The 24884-nt window shown below is 41.4% G+C and overlaps 3 protein-coding genes across 5 annotated transcripts; 1 reads left to right on the forward strand and 2 right to left on the reverse strand.

Moving 5' to 3' along the window:
- Positions 1 to 856: 856 nt before the first annotated feature.
- Positions 857 to 1371, forward strand: RB195_005213 (uncharacterized protein; the record flags this gene model as incomplete). Its single annotated transcript, XM_013435629.2, has 3 exons — positions 857 to 911; positions 996 to 1095; positions 1158 to 1371. 3 exons carry the CDS (start codon positions 857 to 859, stop codon positions 1369 to 1371), a joined length of 369 nt encoding a protein of 122 aa, XP_013291083.2.
- Positions 1372 to 3370: 1999 nt separating this feature from the next.
- RB195_005214 (uncharacterized protein) lies at positions 3371 to 3616 on the reverse strand (the record flags this gene model as incomplete). Its single annotated transcript, XM_064177569.1, has 1 exon — positions 3371 to 3616. One exon carries the CDS (start codon positions 3614 to 3616, stop codon positions 3371 to 3373), a length of 246 nt encoding a protein of 81 aa, XP_064034694.1.
- Positions 3617 to 3732: 116 nt separating this feature from the next.
- RB195_005215 (uncharacterized protein) lies at positions 3733 to 23190 on the reverse strand (the record flags this gene model as incomplete). 3 transcript variants are annotated; one of them, XM_064177571.1, is made up of 30 exons in its annotated part: positions 3733 to 3861; positions 3927 to 4034; positions 6475 to 6570; positions 6684 to 6833; positions 6911 to 7045; positions 8559 to 8713; positions 8784 to 8911; positions 12338 to 12417; positions 12497 to 12652; positions 12703 to 12835; positions 13165 to 13278; positions 13354 to 13450; positions 13535 to 13687; positions 15236 to 15370; positions 15913 to 16054; positions 16112 to 16281; positions 17034 to 17081; positions 17141 to 17179; positions 17236 to 17274; positions 17326 to 17352; positions 17860 to 17904; positions 17961 to 18011; positions 20897 to 20944; positions 20990 to 21055; positions 21161 to 21226; positions 21344 to 21400; positions 21505 to 21567; positions 21638 to 21681; positions 21730 to 21736; positions 23127 to 23190. In XM_064177571.1, 30 exons carry the CDS (start codon positions 23188 to 23190, stop codon positions 3733 to 3735), a joined length of 2745 nt encoding a protein of 914 aa, XP_064034695.1. The 3 variants fall into 3 exon arrangements, with proteins under 3 accessions (XP_064034695.1, XP_064034696.1, XP_064034697.1); XM_064177572.1 differs by having other exon boundaries at positions 17326 to 17367; XM_064177570.1 differs by lacking the exons at positions 21730 to 21736; positions 23127 to 23190 and having other exon boundaries at positions 21638 to 21722.
- Positions 23191 to 24884: the final 1694 nt, after the last annotated feature.

The raw sequence follows: 24884 nt of genomic DNA on the forward strand, positions 1-24884 counted from the left end.
CTTACGTAACTGCACCGTGCTTCATGTCGTTTCGATCCGACTATACTTCGTAGGTGCAAACGTGATACGCTGCTCCTAACTTCTTTCTCGAAATCTCTACGATGGCATCTCTGGAAAAAGTCACTATTCTCAATAGTACAGTCTTTGTTTCCATTCCTAATATCATTCACTGCGTTAGGAGTTCTTTATTCATTCGTCTGACGATTGTTCTTCACAAAAAAGCCTTTGTTTCTTCTGAATGCCTATTGAGCGAAAGTTTTTCTTGCTGCGGCGCAATTGTGTATATACGCCGGGTTCGTTCCTTAGGTAAGATTTCTGGAACGGACTCCATATCTCTGTTGCTCCTTTAGTGTTTCACATTTTTCTTAAGCACCATTTTTTCATTTTTTTCAATAGGTACCTTTCACATGGTTGCCTTCGATTTTTTTGAACGTTATGTCGGTTGATTACAATTTATAGTGAACTCGAAATTTTCGGAATAGCTCTAAACCGGACCTTCAACAAGTCATCTATATTTATTTTTCGGCCAAGATGAGGCAGAAAAAATTGAAAAAGTAATAGTGTTCAAAAGTAATAGTAAGAACTTCCTGGAAGTACCTAAGAGCAAATTTCCTGCTTGTGTGAGTCCTTCTTTTTTGAACATATTGCTTATATTGATTACTTTTTGATTACGCCATTCCATTACATGTGGAAAGTTCCATTTTTTCGAAACCTAATTCTCGTCCTCGCTGATCTACCGCTACTCTCCCCCGTTCTACTCAAAATAGTCCTCCGAAACATTCAATGTTCGTCACACTTCCGTCACACCTCCGTTTTTTTTTTCGAGAACGTAATAAAATCTCAGTTACAGAACCCGATGGGAAACGCTGTGTATACGGATCAGTTGGTCTGTCATGACACGATCGAGTCATGTTGGTGAACTGAGTTTTCTTTGGGTTTTCAAGTTTTTTCTCGCTTTGCCTGCTTCTGCTTTACCTCGATGGCGGTCCGTTTAGGCAGATCCGCCTGCCACAACGCTGAATGTGTATTCGCTGATAAATGTAATGGTGCTGCAAATAAGTACATATGCGTTCCGGTTGACTTCCGATTCCTTACGTTAGTATTTTGAAAGGTCCCGAACAAAGCATCGCAAGTAATCGTACGGCAACCCTCTGCAGATGGCTAATATTCGGATGTTTCCTCGTTGTGCTCTTGGTGTGTTCGTCGTTGGTGGCGTGTTACGCGTGTCGAGCGATTCGATCCTCGGTGCGCTGGCAGCAAATGCACTATCCGAACAGAGAGGTTGTGTTCAACAATCCCGGACGAGTTCATCATATTGAGCTCGATGAAGGACGTTACAAGTACGGACCGCCACCTTCACGACGCAATTAATTGCGAGTCGCTGGAAAGAATTTCCGGCAACTATGTATCTTGCATATATTCTCTGATTTAACGTTTCTATCTATGAAAAGCCGTTTCATTTTTCCGCCAAGAGTTTTTCCCATCTCCACTCATTTTGAATCCTATCGTATTTCTCAATTTTCATTTGTTTCTGCTTTGTTTACCACCAAATTTTAAGTGTTTTCTACGTCTAACTAGTTACGCCTCCAGAAGATGGCTTCTACTCTTTTTGAGGATTTCACATCACGCATTCTTCTTTACCATCTTCCTGTTACTGCAACAAACTGTTTCAGTTAGTTTCCAAAAGTCCAATCTTTCTTTTTTTCCAGCAATCTTATAGCTACCGTGGGTTTCGCTCAATTATGTGGGGTAGAATTTTTTACACGGTACCTAGATGAAGTACAGACTACTGAAACGTTGTTTTAATCCGGAGAATGTTGTAGTTATTGGTTGCAAAGCGCTGTACATAATACAATGTTCTTCATTCGGTCCATTTTCGTAGATTTTGCCTCCGGGACCCGCTTTGTACTTGCCTTTCCCTTCAGCTCATACTTACTATAGCACGTGCAAATGTATTCCACACTAACCATTTCAACTTCTATAGTTATTTTTTATATTCAAAATTAAACGTTGTTTTGTCCATATTTATCACGCCTATTATCACATCTATCACCATCATTCATACATGGATGAAAAATTGAAGAAAAGGGAAGAAAGGACTGGTTATTCGACGAAAACAACTTCTGTAAAGTAGCAATTATGAGAGGGAAAAGAAACAAGGAAGAAGAAAAGCTATTAGAGGTAAAACGATCAAAGAATAAAGAAGTGTCTGGCGTTGATCAAACCGCTTAGGATACGCCACCGCATCCGTTTCAGTTCAGGATCGTTTGACGGTTACGAACGCGTAACTAGTCCATACAGTGACTTGCGAGGGACAGCCGAAGTGTCGAGTCAGTGCTCCTACCCTTCCAGTCAAGTCTATTTTTGCAATTTATCGACCTCCGGAGAGATAAAAGATAAAAAGCTTCTGATGAAAGATTTGGTTGGCATTAGCGCAGACTCGAACCTGCTATCGACCGTGCAGACACAGCGAAACCTCTTACCTACTACGCTACATCCACCTTTTTATATTAGGGGTACTGAGAAGTAATTCGCCAGTTCCAAACAAAATCATTCTTTATTGACTTTTTTCTCAGCCAGTGATTTAATCATCCTCATTATCAGTTTCTTCTACCATCTATTGGAAAGACTTCCAATTACTGAACCACAGAATGAAGATGTTTTCTGGCGGAAAAATGGAAAAAATTTGTCATGCACATAAAAAATTCCATGTGCGGACCCACCGCACTGCAATATTTTTTCTGAAAATTCCTTCACGCAAAACAGATGATCGAAATAACTCGACTCTAGTGATTTTCGTTGAGTATTGAGACCTGACAGCTAACACTGTATCAGAGTTGGCTATGATGGCTCATGTAAAACAGAAATGCTCAGGAACACGGAACCAGAAATGCTATTAAACTAACACCACGGACAAGGGCACCACGGATTTGGAAGAATGGAAACTCTTTTTCGAACCTATTTATTGGGAATGTTTGTGGAAGTTGGAGCTTCGGTTAAGTTTAGGGGCAACGTACCAAGGTTAGCATTTGTGTTCTTTGCGTTCTGATGTGGTTGGAGTTAAATCCAGGAAAAGCCTACCATCACGGTAAGTGAGAAATTGCTAGAAATAATGAATGTTGAATGAACATACAAAACTTTCTTAAGAATAACATTTAATTCCTTTTTTTAGCTGAAGGTTTGGGTAAATAGTTATCCTTTTTTTGGCAAAACCACAATTAATTACATTTTCATTAAACATCAATTACCAAACTTTGGATGACTTAAATGTTGCCGTATTAATTGTCTTCTCTGTCGCCATTCTCTGCTGTGACATATTTTTTAAATCTTTGCACGATGTTTTTGGCACAGGTGCAATTTTTCTTTCTGGTTATAAGTGAGTAAAGAAAACTTTAAATTTTCGTTGGAAATTTGATTGGTTGCTCTTGGTCCGCCGGAATTGAAGTCTGTAGTCTACAGAAATAGCTCGAGATTTCCCAAGAGTTATAGGCTGTTTAGCAATGAGAATAAATTTCCATCGAAATTTGAAGAAAGAGGCCAAACCAATTTTCGAAGATGCAATTGTGCTTAACAAAAACAGCATTAAACATTTTATTTCAGACAGCCAAAAATACATTATTAATTTTAAAAAAACCTGGAACAAATGCGTGCTTAGCACTGTATTGAATTAGGAGTATTTTTCGTTTTGATGTAAGTACTAATTGTAACAGCAAAGAAAAAAAAGAGCAGACACTAGACCCGAACAAGTTTCTCGTTTTTTTCCGCCAACTGACGATGTCCCATCGATCTTGGACCCCAAAGATCTGCGTCAGGTACGAATAGTCTGGCCATGTTCATTTTGTGGATATATGAATAGAAGATCTGAAAGTGTAAATGACAATGAAATGATGATTGACAAATCTCCGATAAGTGTGCCATTCACTCGCCTTGTACAACGCACAGATAGGTATTGGGCAAAGCAGTAAAAAATGCATCAGGACGTCGTAGTCTTCAATGTTAGTCCTTGGAGCGATAACGTAGGTATACAGGGAGAACTGAAATGAAACAGTTGTACCTACAACAAAAAAAAACCGAGACTACATTATTCCAAGAAGTTGAAATACGGCTTTTTTCAAATTTACATTCATGTAGAAAAGTTTTGATTTGTCGTGCAAGATGGAGTGAACAGTCTTGCTCAAAATACTCCAACCAATCACAGCATTTGTGTCGTGTTGTGGCGTCGTGAGTGGCTGGTTTTATGCTCCGGAAAAGACGCTGAGTGGAGGTCCTGTCACGCAGGCATTTAACGTAGACGAGGTTGAACGAGTAAATCAAATGAAATGATGTGGAAGACCAGATAGTATTGAAGTAAACGTGGAAACAACCACACTATGAAGTGGTTGGGTGTAGCGCAGTCGGGAAGAAGTCCACTGTAGCCGTACGGTCGATGGTTCGAAACCGCCCCACTGCCAACCGAACCCTTCATCTCTCGAGGGCCGATAAATTGGCGCCGGACCCGTCTAGGAGGATAAAAACACTTGTTTGATCATCGCCTGGCCTCCACAAGTCATTGTATAGGCCAACACTCGTTCCAAAAACCCCAACGATTAGCTGCGGTAAAACGCGTGGGTGTACCCCAAGTGGATTGATACCCAAGGGACTTTTTAATAGTATTATGTGAGATATCGTGAATCGATTTCAGAATTGCTCTTGAATGAAGGCACTTTTCATATCGTTTCTCAGCAAGATTATCTTTTCGATTATTTTCTGCACAAATAAACTTTGATGGTGACGCTGATCACAAGGGTTTTCGCCTAGGTACAAGAAAGTGCTGATAAATGCGTTTTCTAGGAGGAAAAGATCATTTATGTGAATAGAAATGACGTAATATGACAGATACTGTTCGACGGACCGAGAATTCAACGAATTTCTCAGGTACATCTAGTTCAGCTGTATAAATCCTGGCCAAAGGAAATACGGACAAGTTAACCAATTACAAAGGATATAGGATAAAGTCACTGGCGTATAAATCCACTTGGGATGCGCCAGCGCGTTTTACTGGAATTCGTTGAGGTTTTGAACGCGTGTTGCCCTATACAATGACTTGCCGGGGCCGATGATCAAGTCAGTGTTTTCATCCTCCCAGACAAGTCCGGTACCAATTTATCGACCCCGGAAGGATGAAAGGCTTAGTTTGCACTAGTGCGGTTTCGAACCCTCAACCGTGTGGCTACAATAGATCTCTAACCGACTGCGCCACACCCGCCACACCTGCCCGTTAACCAATTACCGCCGCTAAATTCAGCCCAATTGGTATCCGCACTGGCAACTTTTCTGCACAGGAAAAGTCAGTTTTTCTTGTGTTTGCATTACATGTTCACTTCAAAATATTTCCGTTTCAGAATAGAAAAAAATGGGACCCTAATCTAAAAAAATCTGTGTTTCTAACCACATCCAGCGACTCCCCTGAAAATTACCTTAAGTTTGATGTTAAATATTTTATTAAAAAATTATATTACATTTACTAAGCAATTTATGTCATGCCCATGTATCTTCTGCAACACTAGACTCTTTCCATAACGTAAAATAATCCTAACTTTTGATTCTGTGATTTATCGAGGGTAAACAATGGGTGGCGTGAGCAACACTCGTAAATCAAAGCGGTCATGTACCGTATAACGGGGTTAGAGATGACCGTCAACTTGCGCTGTTTAACTTCTAATTTTAATTTAAAATTTTTAAAATTTTCAAAATTTAAGACGGAAAGGATCTGCATATGCATTCGAAAAAATTCTGATAAGAAAGAAAAGAAATTTGAAAGTTTGTAAGACAAATTTCAAGGAGTTCCTGATCTAATTATCAATTTTAGAAAGTCTTACAACATGAAAACAGGAAAACACAACTGGCCATATTGCCTAAACGCAAGATATCACGAGTTGAGGCTTCTGTGGGGAAATATAGAGTTTATAATATAATGTAGAATAGTAGAATACAGACTAGAACAGACAATATAGTTTATAATATAGAGTTTTAAATATAGAGTTCTGTGCCTAGATTACGAATACGAACGGTGCATCGCTCAATTTCCTCTCATCGCCTTGAAAAACGGCGTGGGAAGCGCGTTTGTTCCTACGAGTTACGTGATGACGCACCCTTTGTGCACTTGCGCCGCATCCACGAATGAGTCATTGGAAATCAATAAGGTCTTCTCAACAGCCTATTCAAGTAATTCTAATTTAACAGGCTGCTGAGAGAACCGGAACGCGCACAAGAGTGGCACGTTCTAGCGCACCTCGTAGGAACAAATGTAGGTTCCCACGCCATTTTTCAGGACGATTAGGAAGAAATGAGTGAGGCCACACTCATATTTGTAATTTACACCGCAGACTCTCTATTTGCCCACAGAGAGCAAATATCGTCAGTTCCACGTTGATACACGACATTTAAGGTATTGGCGACGGACAACGGATTTTGCATATGATAGTGTAAACAAACCAAAAGTGCTACAGGAATCACAGCTTTCCACAACAGCATGGTCACCATGTTTATAATCAAACTAATTGGATCATCACGTGTGTATCGATGCTTCATCTGAAAATTACAAAATAAGGAAAAGTCTGAGATGCTTTGTAAGAAATTTATATTATGTGAATTTGAAAGAAAAACGTTTTTTCAATGTTTAAGATTAAAATCAAAACACTCACAGCTTTTCCCATAATCATCGTTGAAACATTGCTAAAGAATCTTCGAGTACCGTACAAACCACAGACAATAAATAATTCTCCGAGAAGAATTACCAGTACTGCGTTTGGAAGAACTATCGTTTCGAAACTTATTTCCAACATATGGCATCTCTAAGGTATATATTTAATTTTTAAGAGAAAAATTGCGTCAATTTTGTAATTTTGCAGGACCCGACCACACAACTCACCGGACAAAAACACATAAGGCTAAAAAGTGACATGAAAAGGCAGACCAAGCACATAAGGGAGATTCTTGTTTCACGCTCTGGCACAATCCCAATATAGTCCTGTACGGTTGAGAACAGTACCTCGATGCGCACCACCTACAACATTTAGAATGTTTCTGCAGCAGTCAAACTGCGAAAAAAAGGTCGTGTTGAAGTTTTATAGAGAACCCTTTGAATTCTGGTCTTGTAATAAGTTTTTTTTTTCAAGAGGAAAAGCCTATGACATATATAGCATCACTATAACCATAAAAGTGAAGTGAGACATGTCAAAGTAGCAGAGCTGTTGAGGCGGGTGTAGCGCAGTTGGTAAGGGATTCACCAATGGCCACACGATTAATCGAACGTTCGAATCCGGCATAGTTCCAACCAAGCCCTCTGTTCGCAAATCTCAAAAGATTTTGAATTGAAGTCATAAGCATAGGCACATGACCATAGGGATTTAACAAGCCCGAAACAAAACAACAAAACAAACAGAAAACGTAAACAACAACTTTATGCACCTTATTTATTCATACTTATATTCGCTTAGGCAAAAGCGCTTATTTAGGATTAGGGAGGTGATTTGTGTAGGAGCAAGTGGTCCGCATACCACGAATCTAAAGTGGTACGGATTTCAGGTGGAATATTCGTATACGGGATAGTAGATCACGGGGGGGGGGTCTGTGATTCTGTCCATTTCTTCATAATTGCCGTAAAAAAAACGGCCTGTGGATGCGACACTGCACAGGGCTGGCGCGCTCCAACCGAACTCTTGTATAAAATAGTGCGTCAGAACGCCCGAAACCGTATAATCTACGACCCCGTATACAGATACTCCACCGGAAATCCGTACCACTCCAGATTCGTGGGGTGATGCCTTTTGATGCCCGTGGAGGCGCTCAATTCGTGGCTGGTGCGTCGCTGTCGCCCGCTCCAATTACCGTTGCCCGCCAGATTTAAAGAATGAAAAAATCGTATCCATAAAGATAGCCTGAATGAAGATTTCAGTCTTTCCCATTGAATAGAGGTTTTTTTCTGAGCTATCACTCAATTTTTTGAACTTCTCCTTTTTTGGTTTTACGCCTATTTTTAAGGGGAGCTCTTAACCATACTCTTTACCAACTATTTGTAATGTTTAGTTTATTCCTTAGAAAAGATAGAATTACGGTGCTACGCTGAAATAAGAACCCCGTAATTCATGTTCAGTGTTTCTAATAGACATCGGAGCCTGAAGGTCATTGGAAGAAAATACCGATGAGATCGACTTGATTACGCAGAGCAGTGGTTCAAATCCGCCCTAGTGCCAACCAAGCCTTTTATCCCTTGAGGATTTGGCTTTGCAATTGGTATCAGTCTTATCTGGAAGGATAAAGACACTGCTTTGACTCATTGTATGGGCCAGTTACACGTTTGTTAACCTCAAACGATTCTGAGCAGCTGCAGCTCTCACGCACGCAAACCACCGATGGAATAAAGAAAAATATGGATAATATGATAGGATTTTGGCGTTTCTTAGCATTTTTTGATTGACGAAATTTTTCTGCAGGAAAGATATTACACTAGTCAATTGAATTAGATTTGTAATAGCGTATATCGTAAATGCGTTAAAGAAAATGGACAAAGAACCAACTTTACTCGTGAAGGCAGCAAATATCCCAAACAAGGACACGAGTGCGGTCATTGGAGCCTGCAGATGACGAAATGTTTTGAATGATCCCAAATATAGGGACATGAGTCTCGATCCAGCACGATTCGCTTTGACAGAGAAGTCGTTGGCTTCACGTACTGAAAAATGGAGAATGATGAATAACTTCCAGAGATAACCTAAAAACTTGCGGAAACTGCGAAATCTTACAGAGGCTGGAAAATACTACAAAGTCACCGGAAGTCGCCTCTACCATGAATGAATCTCTTACAAGAATATGTAGCATCGCTTGTGATACATAAATAAATGAGACGGCTGCGGTAATGACCATCGCATCCCTAGGACAGATGGTTTTTACAGCAGTTCACTTCATAAGCGTGAATAGTCGTTTATTATATATTATTAGAAGTAGTCGTTTATTTACCACTGAAGCGACGCTACTGCAGTAATCTAGTGATTTTTCTTTGGTCCTATCGATTTTACATATAGCAATGTCGGTACGCTATCGACTACAGGGGTCTAACATGAATTCGTTGATCATGCAACAGGTCCAGGTAGATTCCACCACATTTTGCCACGCTATCCTCAAACTCCGTGCTTCCACTGACGTCGCTCCAAAAAACTCTTCTTAAATGGTGCTTTTTATCGATTTACTCTATCTGTAGACAGTACTTTCTACTCATTCAGTTCACATGTAAATGCAGTATAATAACGCGGTTATTCTTGCACGCGTGTTTGTTTGTTTGTGTGGCGAAATTCCAGAAAGCACTGAGACGTGTCCAACCCCGTCAAATAACTGCGCTGGCGCCAGAAAGCGCTAAAATGGCGTGGGACGGGTCCCACAGCGCCGCTGTGCAGCAGTACCGCGCAATGACTCCAAGTGAATTGGGCAACAAGTAAACGAATTTTATAGCCATGGAATCTGCTGTGTTGCGTCCCACCACTGTGTACTATCTATTAGGGAAACTACTGTTCGGAAAGTATCTGCCGGAACTTTCGCAGTAGTGCAGATTTTTTGAGATGTTCTGGAAGTTCCCGTTTTAAATATGTTATATAAGGACACTACCGCCTGTATACACATAACATATCTGGCTCCCTCTTCCTTGCCTATTTCATCCTATAACGCCCGAACGTTCCACCCATATTCGACACGTACTCCTTTATGAGTTTGAATCTGGCTACCCCGCTGCTGAAACCTCGAAACTTAAGTCAAGTATTCGGCACTGAAGCCTCTTCTGAGCGGTCTGTGCGCGCCTGGTTCCAGCGCTTCAAAACCGTAAACAAGAAACTCGAAGATGAGCCTCGCTCGTCGACCGACTGCAATATCGTTAGACGAACTGAACAATCTGGCGGAGCAGCGTCCATATCAAGGTGTGCATATTTATTTATTTATAGTATTTTGCTGTCAGTCTTGGCTGTTCGCTATCCACCGTGAGCGATGGACTGCGATCTCTCGGAAGGATGAAAAAGCTCGGTTAGTGGCTCCCACATGCATTGAGCGACGGCAGCCGCCAAAAACGCCCGGGCATCTGCACTCAGCTGCTCTCCAGAAGCCGCAGATTCGACTGGCTGGACACCATTGTCACTGAAGATAAAAAATGGGTCCTCTACGTCAACAACACCCACAAAAGCATGTGGTGCGCTGGCGATGAAATGCCGGATCCTTTCGTGAAAGGTGAAATCCATGAAAAGGTCATGCTGAGCGTCTGGTGGGGAGTTCATGGAAACTGCTGCCGGACAACGTGACAGTTACCGTCGAGGTCTACTGCGCTCAACTGCAAAGACCGGCCGACAAGATCCGCAACGAGCACCCGAAGCTCGACAACGTCCGCCTGCTGCACGATAACGCGCGCGCGATAATGGGAAGTTCTACTGCATCAACCGTACAGCACAGACCTGGTCCCGAGCGACTACCTCCTCTTCCGATCTCTTCACCTGGAAGAGAAGCATTACGATGATCGTGACCACCTCGAAAATGACCTTCGGGCTTTCTTCGCCTCCAAGTCGCCGGAGTTCTACGCCAAAGGAATCCGTGATCTTGTTAGACATTGACAGAATGTTGTCGATGTTGATAGAGATTATTTCGTTAAATAATAAAATGTTGTTAAAAAGTTGTGTTGTTTTGAAATTTTGCCGTATTTCGGCAGATACTTTCCGAACACCCTAATATTTCGACCGTACGTCTGACTCATCAGGTTGCCAACGGTTCCTTTTTTCGGAAATTACAAATACGCATGAAACCGGCTGCTTAAATAGCAGCCAACAGCTTATATGATCTGATGTGAAACCTTATCTTGATCAGTGCGATGATGACTTTTACGTCATTTCACGTTAGTACATTAGTCTGCGCCAAATGTTGAGGGGAAAATGCAGAAAAACTCATGAATCGAATTATGCTTCGAAATTTTTACAAAATTGAAGGAATATGGGTAGGTGTAAAATCATGTTTGAGCACTCTCCAAATGTTGTACTCACGAGTAAGGAAAAGGAACATGGAATCATTACTTCAAATCATGATCATGTCGTAAATGCTTAAATTTCTACGAAAGAACGAAAGAAGCGTCGCTGGAAAAAATACAAATTCAATTTTTCGGAAGATGATGATGCTTTATGCTACATTTAATTCCTATTGATCAATGAAGGGGAACGAAGGGTGCACCAGAAGTCGGATGACCGGCGTTAGCCCGACATTCATTCTGGTACTAATTGTGCGCAATCTTGCAAGTACGTTCGCAAAATGTCTGCGAATAGAGCATGGTGAGTTAAGACGGTATTTTTGCGATTAAAAAGCCACTATCGGGATTGGAACATTTTCTTCATTCTAAGAAAATCTGTCGGCAGTGAATTTCTTAACTTCAGCCGAGAATGATCGTAATTGCAGCAGAAGTTTGTGCGATGACGTCAGCTTGGTCTTTTCTCGATTTTTGATTTAAGCGCATACAGAGCCCGTATTCAGTCACCTGTAGCAGAAACATTTCTGGTGCCGAAATAAGTGGAAAAGTATTTTTGTTGCGTGATTCGTCTTTATCCGCGGGCAAATTTTTATTCGATATTAATCTATCCAATCGAGGAAAAATTTTCCGCTAGTGCGCATTTATCGAACTGGAAAAATTCTATTGAATGGGAAATAGGGATAAGTAATACGAAATTATCTACGTTTTGGTTTAAGCGTTTTATGGCTACGACGCGACGTTGATCCATTGATTCACGCAGACTCACTCCCGAGATTTTAGCTATGTCAGCGAATAGCCCCTTTCAGGATGAACTCCTTAAAGAACGCATCCCTCGGTGTACCCCCTGCCGCAGCATATCACCACTGAGATTTATCATCTATTATTTATTTATTTATTTAAAGGGCGGGTGTGGCGCAGTCGGTTAGAGGTCCGTTGTAGCCATACGGTCGAGGGTTCGAATCCACCCTAGTGCTCACCAAGCCTTTCATCCCATCCGGGGTCGATAAATTGGTACCAGACTTGTCTGGGAGGATAAAAACACTGCCTTGATCATCGGCTGGCCCCCGCAAATCATTCTATAGGCCAACACGCGTTCCAAAACCTCAACGATTACGAATTCCAGTAAAACGCGTTGGCGCATCCCAAGTGGATTGATACGCCAGTGACTTCATCCTTTTACTTTTATTTATTTATTTATTTATCTATTTATTTATTAGCGGAGTTATTCACAGCAAATATTTAGTATCATTAGAGAATTTTGAAACACTTGTGCCTAATCAAATGTGATAATCCTTAGAAAAACAGCCTCACGTTGCCAGATCATTGTGAAACTGATTTTGAGATCCAAGGAATATCATTCCACCGTAACCCAGTCTAAGCACCAGAACAGCCTGAAGATAATACAATCTTCGTTACAATCTTCGCTCTAACTCTGGAACAAAAAAAAAGAAAAACAGATTGCAAAGAAACCAGGATGATCGCTGTGAGCCAGGTTTCTGTATTGAATAGTTTCAGATCAGCGTCAAAAACATGAGATGCTGGGAAAGCCGGTGGTGATATGTACGAATACACGAGAAAGATGGTGATTGTTACGATGAACATCAGCGCCATGTAGGTGTAGGAAATCTTAATTATATTTTTTGAATGACTGAGTTGACTCCAACGGAAATTTTTACCCATGCGACAAAACGACGTCGGTATGACAACAGGAAAGCCATGAAAGAAAAAGTTCCGATCGTAATTATCAATGAGAATGGATGCGGCCAATCGGTTAGCTCGAGTTTCTCGAAATCCTCGTAGTCGGAGTGACTGAAAAGTTGGATTGAGTCTGTCATATGTAGGAGTACAACTAGCGCATCCTCCAGTTTCTATCCTATTTTCGATCCTATTTTCCTCACAGATGAAGGCACGATTCTCAAAACGATAAAAACCATTTTAGCGTGTTCGAAAAAGTTCTTTGCTATCAAGAACTTGTCGTAATAAAGCAAGAGAACACATAAAGCGTTAGATCGACAATTTCCCCAAGCTTATGCAAAATTTTCAAGTTCTACTTTGAATGGAACGTTGCGATAAGATCATCGTAAAAATTCTGATCAATAGTGAGGTTACAACCCGATTCGAGATGGAGTTTGACTTACGCGAAGTGAACTATCGGCAACTTATTCACAAAACCCTTTTGTTCCATTGCACCTTCTTTGAGTGGATAGTTCCACGATTTTATGGCGTTGGTAACGCACGTGTCTCCAATGCCCCTTGAACGAATGGAATAGAATTTCCGGAGAATTATTTCCAGGTAAATAATAAACTAACAAACGTAGGTCACCTACATATACTCATACTTTTGATGATCGAATGCATCTGAGTGCGACACCTCGTGTAGGGGATCTTGTAGAAGGGAACAATTCCTTGCCAATGACTGACAGTCTGAAATTTATTTCTAGGAAAAAATTTCAAGCAAGAAATCCTCGATTCTATACATTACGTTCGTATTGCTTAAGAAAAACGCACACGATCTGCTTGACGACGCAACACAGTTCTCAAATGGTAGTTCGTTTATGAACATATCGAAAGACTCAATGAACACCGTAATCATGACCTCCATGAAATCAGTGCCGATTATAGTGCTCCCTATCAGCATAAGTAACGAAGAGACACCGATACCTGACAGCAAAGAAAAGGCAGTGATTTAAAAAAGGAGATGAAAGAATAAATATCTGAAGAGTCATGAAAATACCCAATTACACCTATAGATTCTAGAAAAAACCGAAATATCCAGAATAATGCTGACTCCCCTTAGTCGTCTTGAAATTTGAACATTGGAAACGATCTTAATGTTCGAACATTCTTACGATAATTCTATTCACCGTATAACGCGGACCACAGTCACTGAAATTTCCTCAGCAATCTACTCAAGCGAACGAATAAATAAGGTGTTGCCGTCTATAGGGATGACGCGTTAGTAGATGCTTCGTAAGAAAATTCCTACACGAAGGACGTTTCCCACGGCATTTTTTAGAACCATTAGGCGTAATTAAGCGTTTTCACTCTGATACTCGCAATCTACACTCCGAATACTATTTTTTTTTTGTGGAGAAATCTTAACATCGTCAATTTTTTGGTATGCTGCCGTTAAATTGGTGGTCACAGCATTTTCTCTTCATTTTTGGTTCCAACCAGTTCCAGAAAAAGTTCAACAGCTGCGACTGAAGTATGACAGAGATATGGTGTGTAAATAGGCGCTCGAAATAGGTAACACAGGGCAAGGGGAGCAAAAGGGTTACGGTAGATTCGTGGGGAACTTGTTAAAGGCGTCACCCCACAAATTTGACGAGGCATGGATTTCCGATGGACAAACTTTATACAGGGTTGTAGACTGCGGGGATCAGCTGTGGTCTCGCTCATCTCTCCCTAATCGTAGTTAAAAAAAGGGCGTGAAAGAGTCTGTTTTTCACAATGTATTCAGTTGCTATGCTGCACACGCGCCGCATCCAGCTGCGCGGCGGTCGAAAGCAAGTGAGCTCTCCTCGACTGCCTATTTAAATGAAACCTATGAATAGGTTACTGAAGGGACCAGAGCGTATACATAGAGAAGCGTTCTAACATTCCTCGTAGGAAATAAAGCGGTTCCCACGCCGTTTTTAGGAGGGGTGAGCGGAACCACTCCTAATCCAGCAGTCTACAACTACATTTCTATCTTTCGCCGCGGATTCCCTCACCACGTAGGCTCGCGGTATGCTGTCTTTAACTAAACACGAACTAGATTTGATTAGGAAAATTGTTGTCTAGAGATTCCCCGTTTGTGAATCCCCGGGAACTGTTCCGGGTGGTATATTGATAATCGATAATTCAGAAATAATTGAAATAACTCAGAGGCATCACCGCACGAATCTATTTTTTCCTAGTTGCCTTAAAAATTGCGAAGCGTGCACAAGGCTGGCGCGCTCCAGTCGAACTCTTTGTGAAAAATAGCGTCCCGGAACGCTCGAAGCCGCATCTTCCGGGCCGTGTTTCACGGTAATTAGGAAGAGATGGACGGAATCATCCTCATCCCCATAGTCTACGACCCCGTATAAGTACAACCCGCCTGATACCCGCACCACCCCAGATTCGTGGGATGATGCCTTAAATAGCTAATCTCTTTAACAGTTAATTGCAAATAATTACAAACAGATAAATGAAAGGACGGAACAAATGAACCTTCACACTTACCAACACTAATAGGTGCGATACGACTGAAGATTGTAAGAGCAGAAGAATGTGTGTACTGGCCTAACGCAAGTTCAAGATATGTCAATGGAAAACCAACAAAATACATCGACAACAAGAACGGGATCATCCAGTAAACTAAAAAAAAACCTATGTAGGGCTTCTCCGAGAAATTCGCAATCCCAACTCTATTGAGCTTTCCACAAGCCTCTTAAGGAGTTTTCCACCAAGACCAACACAAGTACGTATTGAAGCATTTTACAAAGGTTCATTGCCTTTTGAACGTTTCATCACTTATTTCATAGCATCAATCTTCTATACTAATATCCACCTAAACCCCTTGGGATTTAAGTTTTAAAAAAAAAAAAACATACATACTTATTACACATTATTACATATCGCACATATTTTTCCTTTTATTTGGATTTTAAGCCTTTTTATTCGAAGTTTCTTTTGCTTTTTTGGGGGGGAAGTACGAGTACGAGCAATACCCTTCGTAAAGTCTCGCCACCTCCATGCTTGGAGGTGCCAGTAACCTTTCGAATCCACAGGCAGTCGCTTGGATTTCTGGAAAGGTCTTGTCTGGTCTGCTATGACCCGTATAGTCCGGACTCTTTTGGAAAATCCCAGTAGTTCTCTTCCCTGTAAAGTGTCCTGTAAATCGTAATTGTTTTCCTTACTTCCTAATCTGGCGACACAATAATTGAACATTGCTATGCTGTCAATGGATGACGCGTAGGAGACAACCACACAATAGTAAGTGACTTTACTCCATCGGAACGTTTGACCGATTCCTGCCCGAGATAATTTTCCGATGGTAATCTGAAGTTTATCGCTTAGCCTCGTATTCCAGCCATCGGATTTCGTTAATGAACCTACCCTATCCATGTAATCTCTGTCCTCCTCTGTTATAAGCACTACTATGTCTTCGGATTCGATTGATTCAGAAAGAGATTCTTGCTGACGTTCTCGTTCTCGAGGACTTGCAGTCGTTCTCGAATCGTATGGATATTCATCAGAACTAGCGCCCCTCGATTTTCTTGCTTTTTCTGAACAATTTTGTTATTGGTTAGAATCAAACTACAATTGTTAAGATTTTGAAGTAGATTATAAACTATCTCAATTAAAAAGGATCCCAATGAGGTTGTGCTTTGATTGCTTTCAGGTGAGTTGCGAAAATTGCATCAGAAAAGAATTAAAGGGAGGCTAAGGGCTTTCTTTTCGATTTACATGGTTCTTTTTTATTCATATTACAAAGACACGACTAAAAGTTGTTTATAGCCTAGGCGACTGAAGAAAGTCCTCAAATAACTGAGCTGAAGCTGGCCATGCTCCGTTAATAGACATATGTGCATGTGAAGCTTTCAGTAGTTCAGCGAGAAAGTCCTGGAAAGCGCGATCAAAAAAAAAAAAACATGGCTTGAACCGGTTTGGGAATGGCGTCCTGCATACTACAGGCGGAAAACTTGTGATGTTAATTGAAGAAAAACTGAGAGTAGACGGTTTGGACCTATGTCGCCAACGACAGCAGAATACTGTACTAGCAGTATTTTGCTGTCGTTGGCGACATTGTCATTAATTGACGATAGCAACTTTGGCTTCGATGTGTTGATCACTGCGACTTTTTTTGAAGATTAAAGATGCAAAGTACGTTCCACGATCTTCCACAAATGTTCGAAAATTCGCACCGTTCAAACTTCTCAAATATTCAATCATATTCAAGCACTCAGTTTCATCCCATGTAGCTTAGTATTTCAATTTTCCCCACAAAATAGAGAAGTCGAAAATCAGGGAACTCCACCTTCACTTGATTTACTGGCTGTGAAAGTCTGACCTTTGCCTTCGGTGGCTGCAAATAAAATCATTTTTTTTCAAAAGGCAACTTCATTCACCAGATATTTCACTTACATACACTTCTTTTGCTTGTCTGCCCCCTTTGTTGCCCTTCTGAAAATCAGTAACAGTAACACGTCTATAGACCCTAATCCACATCTTCCAATTACCTTTTTGTGCAGTTTTTCCTTGTTCCATTCCGTCTTGGACTATACTAGTGAATATTTATGTCGTTTCGAATGCAAAGTAATTAAACTTACCTTTTTTCGCAACGCTTGAAGTCTTTCCTCGTATTTCGCCTCCTGAATTAGCACCTGGGTTCGGCAATGTTTCCAATAGTGAGTTCTTCCCAATGCTAGGGTTTGAGGGGCAGTTTCCAACAAGTGGGGCGAGGATGCAAAATGTTTACGAGTCAAGAATCGGGAGAAATCAAAGCAGGAGTCAGAGGCTTCATTAAGAGAAGCCCGAGACGATTGTTTATGAACGTAGCATTATTGGAATGAAAGTATGTAAAGTGGATTAGGTAGAGGATCTTATGATAAAACAACTCTTGGTGTCTTTTATTTTACGGAATCAAAATCACTTTCAGCGTTTCCACTTCATCATTTTCTAGGTAGTAAAAAATTGCAAAGAGAGACCTCTAATCCTCCTGAAATGTCTGTTTCCAGAAGTTATAAAGGAATGTTCGAATCTTCACCATTATACTTGGAAACTACGCCTCGGACCCTATTTACTACATTTTGAAAGTAACCCAATGCTTCCTCTCTTTAGGAAGAGAAACATAGATTTCTTACCTTTGCCCTCAGCGCTGCCTGCTTTGATCTGTTCGCGACTTCTCACTGAATGCTTCCCTTATGTGATATGAGCAGTTCTTCGCTAATGTATCCGATCTTACCTGAGAGTTCATCGCTTTTTACGAGCTTCGTTTTTGCTTTTTGTTCTTGTCCTTAATTTAAAGGAAGTCATTTAAAGCGATATAACTTAATTTCTTTTCTTATATTCGCGCACTTTCTAATTTTCTTTATTAATCCATTTAAAGGCATCATCCTACGAATCTGGAGTGGTACGGATTTCCAGTGGAGTATTCGTATACAGGATCGTAGATTATGGGGGTGACTTCGTCCATCCTCTCCTAATTGCCGTAAAAAACGGGCCGGAAGATGCGGGTTCGAACGTTCCGAAACGCCATTTTCTACGAGTTCGATTGGAGAGCGCGAGCCCTGTGCGGCGCCGCGTCTTCTGGGCCGTTTTTTACGGCAATTAGGAAGAAATGGACGGATTCACACCCCTCTCCATAATCTACTATGCCGTATACGAATACTCCACCTGAAATCCGCACCACCTCAGATTCGTGGGGTGATGCCTTTAACAGTAGCTATATTTGATTGGAGTGCGCCAGCCTTGCGCACGCGCCGCATCATTATCCGCCGTTTCTTTACATCCAAGTTTGCGACAAATTTTTTTATTTGCGGAGTGCATTCAGTGATCTCTTCACACCAGCAGTTACATACATACATTTGCTCTGTATATTTCTCTGTATATAAATTGTGATTTCTCATGACTTTTCGAATTCTTATCTTTAAACAAATTTCTGATTCTTCTCTTTATGTAGTTGTAAAACTGCTTTTTCAGAGATTTTGTTCAGTTTCTAGTGGGTGTTGGGGTATGTTTGTTACGACCACGTCCGTTTTAGACGTCGTATGGAGGGACAATAAGACACTATAAGCCAGCAATCACGACAGGAGAATGGCTTTTTCTGATTCCTACATACTTTCACTTTTATGATCGAATGAAATTGAATTGTAGAAGGAAACAAGTCGGAACTTGCTGCCGCTTAGAAAATACGCTTTCAAAGGTTTTGGTCGTTATTAGTGTGATCACTTTCTGGAGACAGGGACACCCTGTAAAAGTATGCGCTCAATTTCAGCCATTACTGAAGTTGGAATGTTTTAATCACTAAACATTGCTTTTTTTTCTTTTACGCAAACAAAAGTAATGACTGTAATTTGTTTTTCCTCTTAGATTCTTTAGAAAACTCTAGACATACACGTTGGTGCTACCACTTCACTCTGTATACACCTAGTATTTGTATCAAATATTTCTTTTCCGAAGAACCATTTCATTTTTGCTACTTTTGATGCGTTACTCCTGTGCTTTAGAGGTTCCAAGAATATTTTGATTTCGTCGAAAAATATGTGAGAAGCGTGAAGATGAGACCATTATCAACCGATAACCATTGATTTTGTCCTATCGATCAAAGGCAGTGTGCCAATCTGACGTGGTGAGAGAATCCGCAGGAAAATCTAAAGTTAAAGGCATCACCCCACGAATCTGAGGTGGCGCAGATTTCAGGTGGAGTATTCGTATACAGGATGGGAGACTACGGAGAGGGAGGTGATTCCGTCCATTTCTTCCTAATTGCCGTAAAAATGGCCCGAAAGGTACGGCTTCATTCGTTTTGGCGCACCATTTTGCACAAGAGGTTCGATTGGAGCGCGCCAGTTTTGTGCGGCGCCGCATCTTCCGGGCCGTTTTTTACTCGTGATATCCTGGCCTTAATCGGGACCGCGTCTTTTGCAACCGGTTTTTGTCCGTCCTCTTCGTAATACTACTTGAAGCTGGAGGAGAACTGCATGGAAGATAACCACTACCTACACAACTTGCAAAAAATTGAGCAGTATTCTAGGTCAACATAGGTCCCACTCTATGGCCTCAGATCATAGAGTGGGACCTATGTTGACCTAGAATAGAATATATAATAAGAACAACACATAGAATCAAACACTTTCTTGGGAATGAATTTCTGGCTCGAACTTTATATGTTCAGAGAATCCGATCTCAAAATGATAAGTTTCCACGAATATTTTTGTTTGAACATAACCGCTCTGCGGCATTACATCTTAAATCAGTCCCAGGCTGTACTTTTCAGTGGGAAGACGAACAGCGACGAAAACATACGAAAACCCCTTTGCCGAAACATGATTCGCCCGAGGGAATTGAGGAAACGGGCGTTCTGATGTTTTGTGTACCTTGTTGGATAATACCACTGTTAAAATCGCGTATCCGTAGGAGTACGGATTTCCGATGGAGTATCCGTACGCGGGATCGTAGAACATGGAGACCGGTTTGTTCTCTCTCCCTGAATCCGGCAGCCCCCCTGAATGCTGTTTCTGCGTTCTATTGCAGCGCGCCCCTTCCCCTTACGTCCGAATTGATTTTCGACGGATCGCAGGGCGGAGGCGGCGCAAGGGATGGAGCGTCGCAGTAGATGACGTCGTACAAAACCGCATTCTGAAGGCGGCTGTTTGCAATGATGCAGGAAGAGATGAGCGGAACTACCCCCGTCTCCATAATCTACAACCCCGTATATGGATACTCCATCTGAAATCCGCACCACCTCAGATTTGTGGTATGCTGCCTTCAAACTAAAAAAAAAAGAATACGGTCATATTTCGGAAAAAGAAACCGCATTCGAGTATGATTTGTTCGTGGATCACTGTGCTCTAGCGAACGATTTGATTGGATATGCACACTCTCCACAATGTGATGGACATATATGTCCAAGCATGTAGGTATGTTTTTGGATGGCGGAACAAACCACTGCTCCGTTTTTGCACCAAGATATCAAACAAATAATATTGCAAAGTGAAAGTAATGAGGAAGGCACCAATCGTATCATATTAGTCGTAGTTTCCTTTTCAACGGCAAATATGCTGGATGCAAACAAAGGATGAGGTTTGTTTCGAATCTTTGTAGACTTGCCCTATCCCTATCTACACGCCCGGAGAGAAGCTTTATCGTGGTGTATAAATGTAAAAAAGAAGTAAGTACCTGCACCGTCTTCCGCACTTTTGCTTTTTCGACGATATTGAGCTGCTTCTATAAAGGAATTTTCCTCAAAGTTCCAACATTTTCATCTCTCACCTCCTCCTTCAACGCTTTCACCCTTTTGGGTTCTTCCTTCAGCACTTCCACCAATACGTTTTTCGGCTGAAATAAATGGTTTATGACAAATTACTTTTCATAAGATGATGTGCTTTGCGATGATACTCTGAGATAATCTTCTCAGAGATTTTCAACAGTTTCTCCTCCTACCTCCTACTTCAGCGCTTCCAGCTCTTTGGGTTCTTCCCTCAGCGCTTCCAATGAGCTTTTCTTCCGCTAGAATATAACATCGCTATTGATGGTAAAATACTTCTTTAAATTAGTCATGCTATGTTGCAATGTTATGTACTGATAGAATTTCCTCCGCAAAATTTCCTTAGTTATATTTTCTACCTCCTTTTTCTTTGCTTCCAGCCCCTTTCTCCTCTGCACTTGCGCTTCCTTTTTTCTCTGAAAATAACGTTGCTTCCGTTGTTCAAGTTATTCTCTTCACTACGAGGTACTCCGTAATTTTTTTTTTCTCAAAAGTCCAACACAACGATTTCGCTTCATACCTCCTCCTTCAACGCTTCGACTCTTTTCACCTTTTTCCTCACCACTTGCGCTCTCCTTCTTTGCTAAAAGAAGTGGTATTTTTCATTTAAAATAGCGAAACACTACCTTTTGATTTTTAATCTCATTTGTCACCTCCTGCTTCAGCACTTCCGCTTTCCGGTGACTGGCGGTCTGGACTCTCCGCAGAACCCGTTTTAAGAACTCGTGTCTGTTTCATTTTTCACTTGTTTCCTATAAATAGAATTACTACTAATAACTTTTCTTCTAAAAGAATCTGAAGGTAAATATTTTCTGTTTATTTTTATATACAAAATGTGCAAATATGAGAAAAATGGCGGACTATCTCCAGGGAGTATATGCCAACTTCGCTGTTCTCATAAAACAATTTACGCCCTGCTTATTATAATTTGTTGTTCGTAGCTTCTAGGTTTTAATTTTTTAGCTGAAGTGGTCTTGTAAAGAAGTTGAATTTTTGCAACTTTTTCGCTGTAAGAAATTATGAGGACAGAAGTTATCACAGCTTACTCTTTCAACCTGCATGAAATTCCCTTTTCTAAACTTACCTCGATACAAACATTTTTGCTCTACTTCTTTGGAACTGTTTTACTATTCTACTGGACGACTGAAAATGTCCTGAAGGCAGCGTTCCCGAGTTTTGTTTTTGATGTTAAGTTTTTTCATTAATAGCATGTAGCTATGATTCGGTACGGACGTAGATTTCTTAAATGCACCGTACTAATCTAGAAATCATTAGGCTAAAAGTACCGCTGTTCTACTCCTTCTCTAGATCTCTACATTTTTATTTGTTTCCATAAAGAGTCTTAAATTTTTATTAACGTAAAAAAAGTGCTCTGGAGCACTTCAAGTTCTATTTCTCTTCCTCACACTATCTCTCTTTGATTTTTTCTACTTACTCTTCTTGGAATACACAACGACCTTCGTTTGAAATTTTATTTATCAGCGCTATCTTGTTCTTACCCCTGAACAAGGAAAAGAATGCTAGACAATGGAGTTTGAAAGGGTAATCAATACATGGTATCTGGTGGGTAGACTCCTGGTGATATCTACTGATCTCTTTGTTCGATCGAAGCAACTATTCCTATAGAGCTATTCATCAGTGTCCAATCGATAAAAAGCTCCGTTTATCACCCGTTATATTTATTACCCGCAATATTACATCCGTTTGTAACAAGTAGCACTGCAGCAGATAAGGTTACAGAGCCACATTAACCGTGCTTTTTCTCCAACCATATCTCTATCTTTAGACTTGAATGGGTCTGCAAATTCTCTGTGTTGGCTTGGTTAAGTTTGTTTGCTGGTCACCTTTAAGATACCCTTTCCTCTTTTTACACTTTATCGCGATGTTAAGGTTGTCAGTTTTAGTCGAAGAATTAATTAACTTCTTTTTCACTATAGTTTACGTCAACGAATTCACAAGGTGTGCCCCTCTTATCTGTTGGTGAGAGAAATTGACGCCAATTGACGTTTTCATTATTTTCCGATTTTGCGAACGAGTCGGTATACTCTTAATGAAGTCTACATCACTGGCAGCTCTCAAACTCAGTTTGAATTCAGTGACGGACTTTTGGCATTTGAAAAGTACCATCGAACACATTCATACCTTCGATTCCTATTTCACAGCGAGTGCTTCCACAGCCTTGCCGCTTCGATTGGGAAATGAACATTGCTGATACGAAACTGCTGTATTGCTATCACATGTTTTGGTTATTACCTGACATGTTTATTCGGTTTGGTGTAAAAGATATTGACTGAACTGACCTGTAACAAGAAATCCTGTCTAGTCTAGTTGAAAGATTGTGATATCGATATGGAGAGATTATCGATTCATGTCTTTAGAGTGACGGTTGCTTTCTAGGACTCGACACGGCGAAGGGATTGCAGCATTGGCAATTTTTTTCATTGTTTTTCGATTTTGAGTTTTCGCCTAGGGTTGGTTACTTAGTACCTCCAAAAAAATCATGGTTTACGTCATAGTGACGTAGAAGTGACTCTAGGGGTCAAACTGCGATGCACAGCGGAGGTAGATCCTCCGGCAGGGGTCTCCCAAGCTGAAAAGGAGTTCGTCACATCCGACATGCCGACTTCTCGGAATCGGAAGCCTAGCTACGAGTAAACCACTGATCAGATTCACCACCGTTTTAGCAAGATGTCGCATGTGGCTCTCTGATCCATATAGGTTGGGCGACGACCTCTGGTGAAAGCTAAGCTGGCCATGACAAGGGTTCTTCGTTTGGGATAAAGTCTTTTTTGCCACTCCAGCATATTCACTACCTCAGTATCGTGCACATTATACCCTGCCGTTTCAGATGTCAGACGGTATGGCGACCGGTGAGAGGCGATCAAATCTCAAAGTGTTTCAGGACGTCTTTGATTCTGGACCAAGGCGACACACGCACGAGTCGCCATGAAGACCGTCTCAGACTGTGTACTTACAACGCGAGAACAGTGTCCACAGACGCTGACCTGCATGCCCTTCTCGGGGCTGCAGAGCGTATCAAATTTCATGTGATTGCTCTGCAGGAGACCGAGTGCAGAAGGAGCGACGTGCGACAGATGAATGACGGCTCACTTGTCATTCAATGAGAGAAGGTTCCGTTGCGGAATGTAGGTGTAGGGCGTTGGGTTTGTCATGCATCCATCTCTTGTCGATTCTCACGAGATGCTGTCACCTTGTCTGGCAATTCTTCGCCTCCATTAGACTAAAGCCCTTCAGCATCATCACTTGCTACTCACCAACATCAGCAGTTGATAAATCCAAATTGGACGCATTTTATGAAGAAGGAATGAAAAAAGAATCAAAAATCAGGATCAAGGATCGACTTGCCGGGCTGTTATCTGCCGCTTCCCTCTTCCAATTCTCTTTTTATGAAGAAAGAGTACCATCCTGTCATAGTGGTTCTGATCACCGTCTCCTTGGTGCGAAAGCACGGCTTAGGTACACGGTGGAAAAGAACATCTGCTATTGGCAGCGGAGGAAGAAGAAAGTCGTATACGACGATTGCATACTCAACAGCTCCTCGTGGCAAGGTGGCTGGGACATGGAGGAAGACTCAAGGGTGGATTGTGACCTGCTGCACAGAGGACTGCGTGCCTGAGCGTGCTTCAAAATATCGCACGACCAAGTTGGGGGGAACGGTCAAGAGGTACCCGCATGATGTGCCGCCGCGTATCCAGGAGGCGTCGGTAATTGCACCACGCGTCTCCTGATACCGTCATAATCGCTACAGTAGTCTGATTGCTCATCTTGTGCTACGTCTTCAAGACGCCCCGCCCACGCCACCCTCCCCTCCCATTTCGCCGCATCTACTGCTCATATGATGCGCTTTTAAAATCGAACGGAAAGGAAAGTGCCTGGTAT

Source organism: Necator americanus, chromosome I (genome assembly GCF_031761385.1).
Source record: "Necator americanus strain Aroian chromosome I, whole genome shotgun sequence".
Lineage (NCBI taxonomy): Eukaryota > Metazoa > Nematoda > Chromadorea > Rhabditida > Ancylostomatidae > Necator > Necator americanus.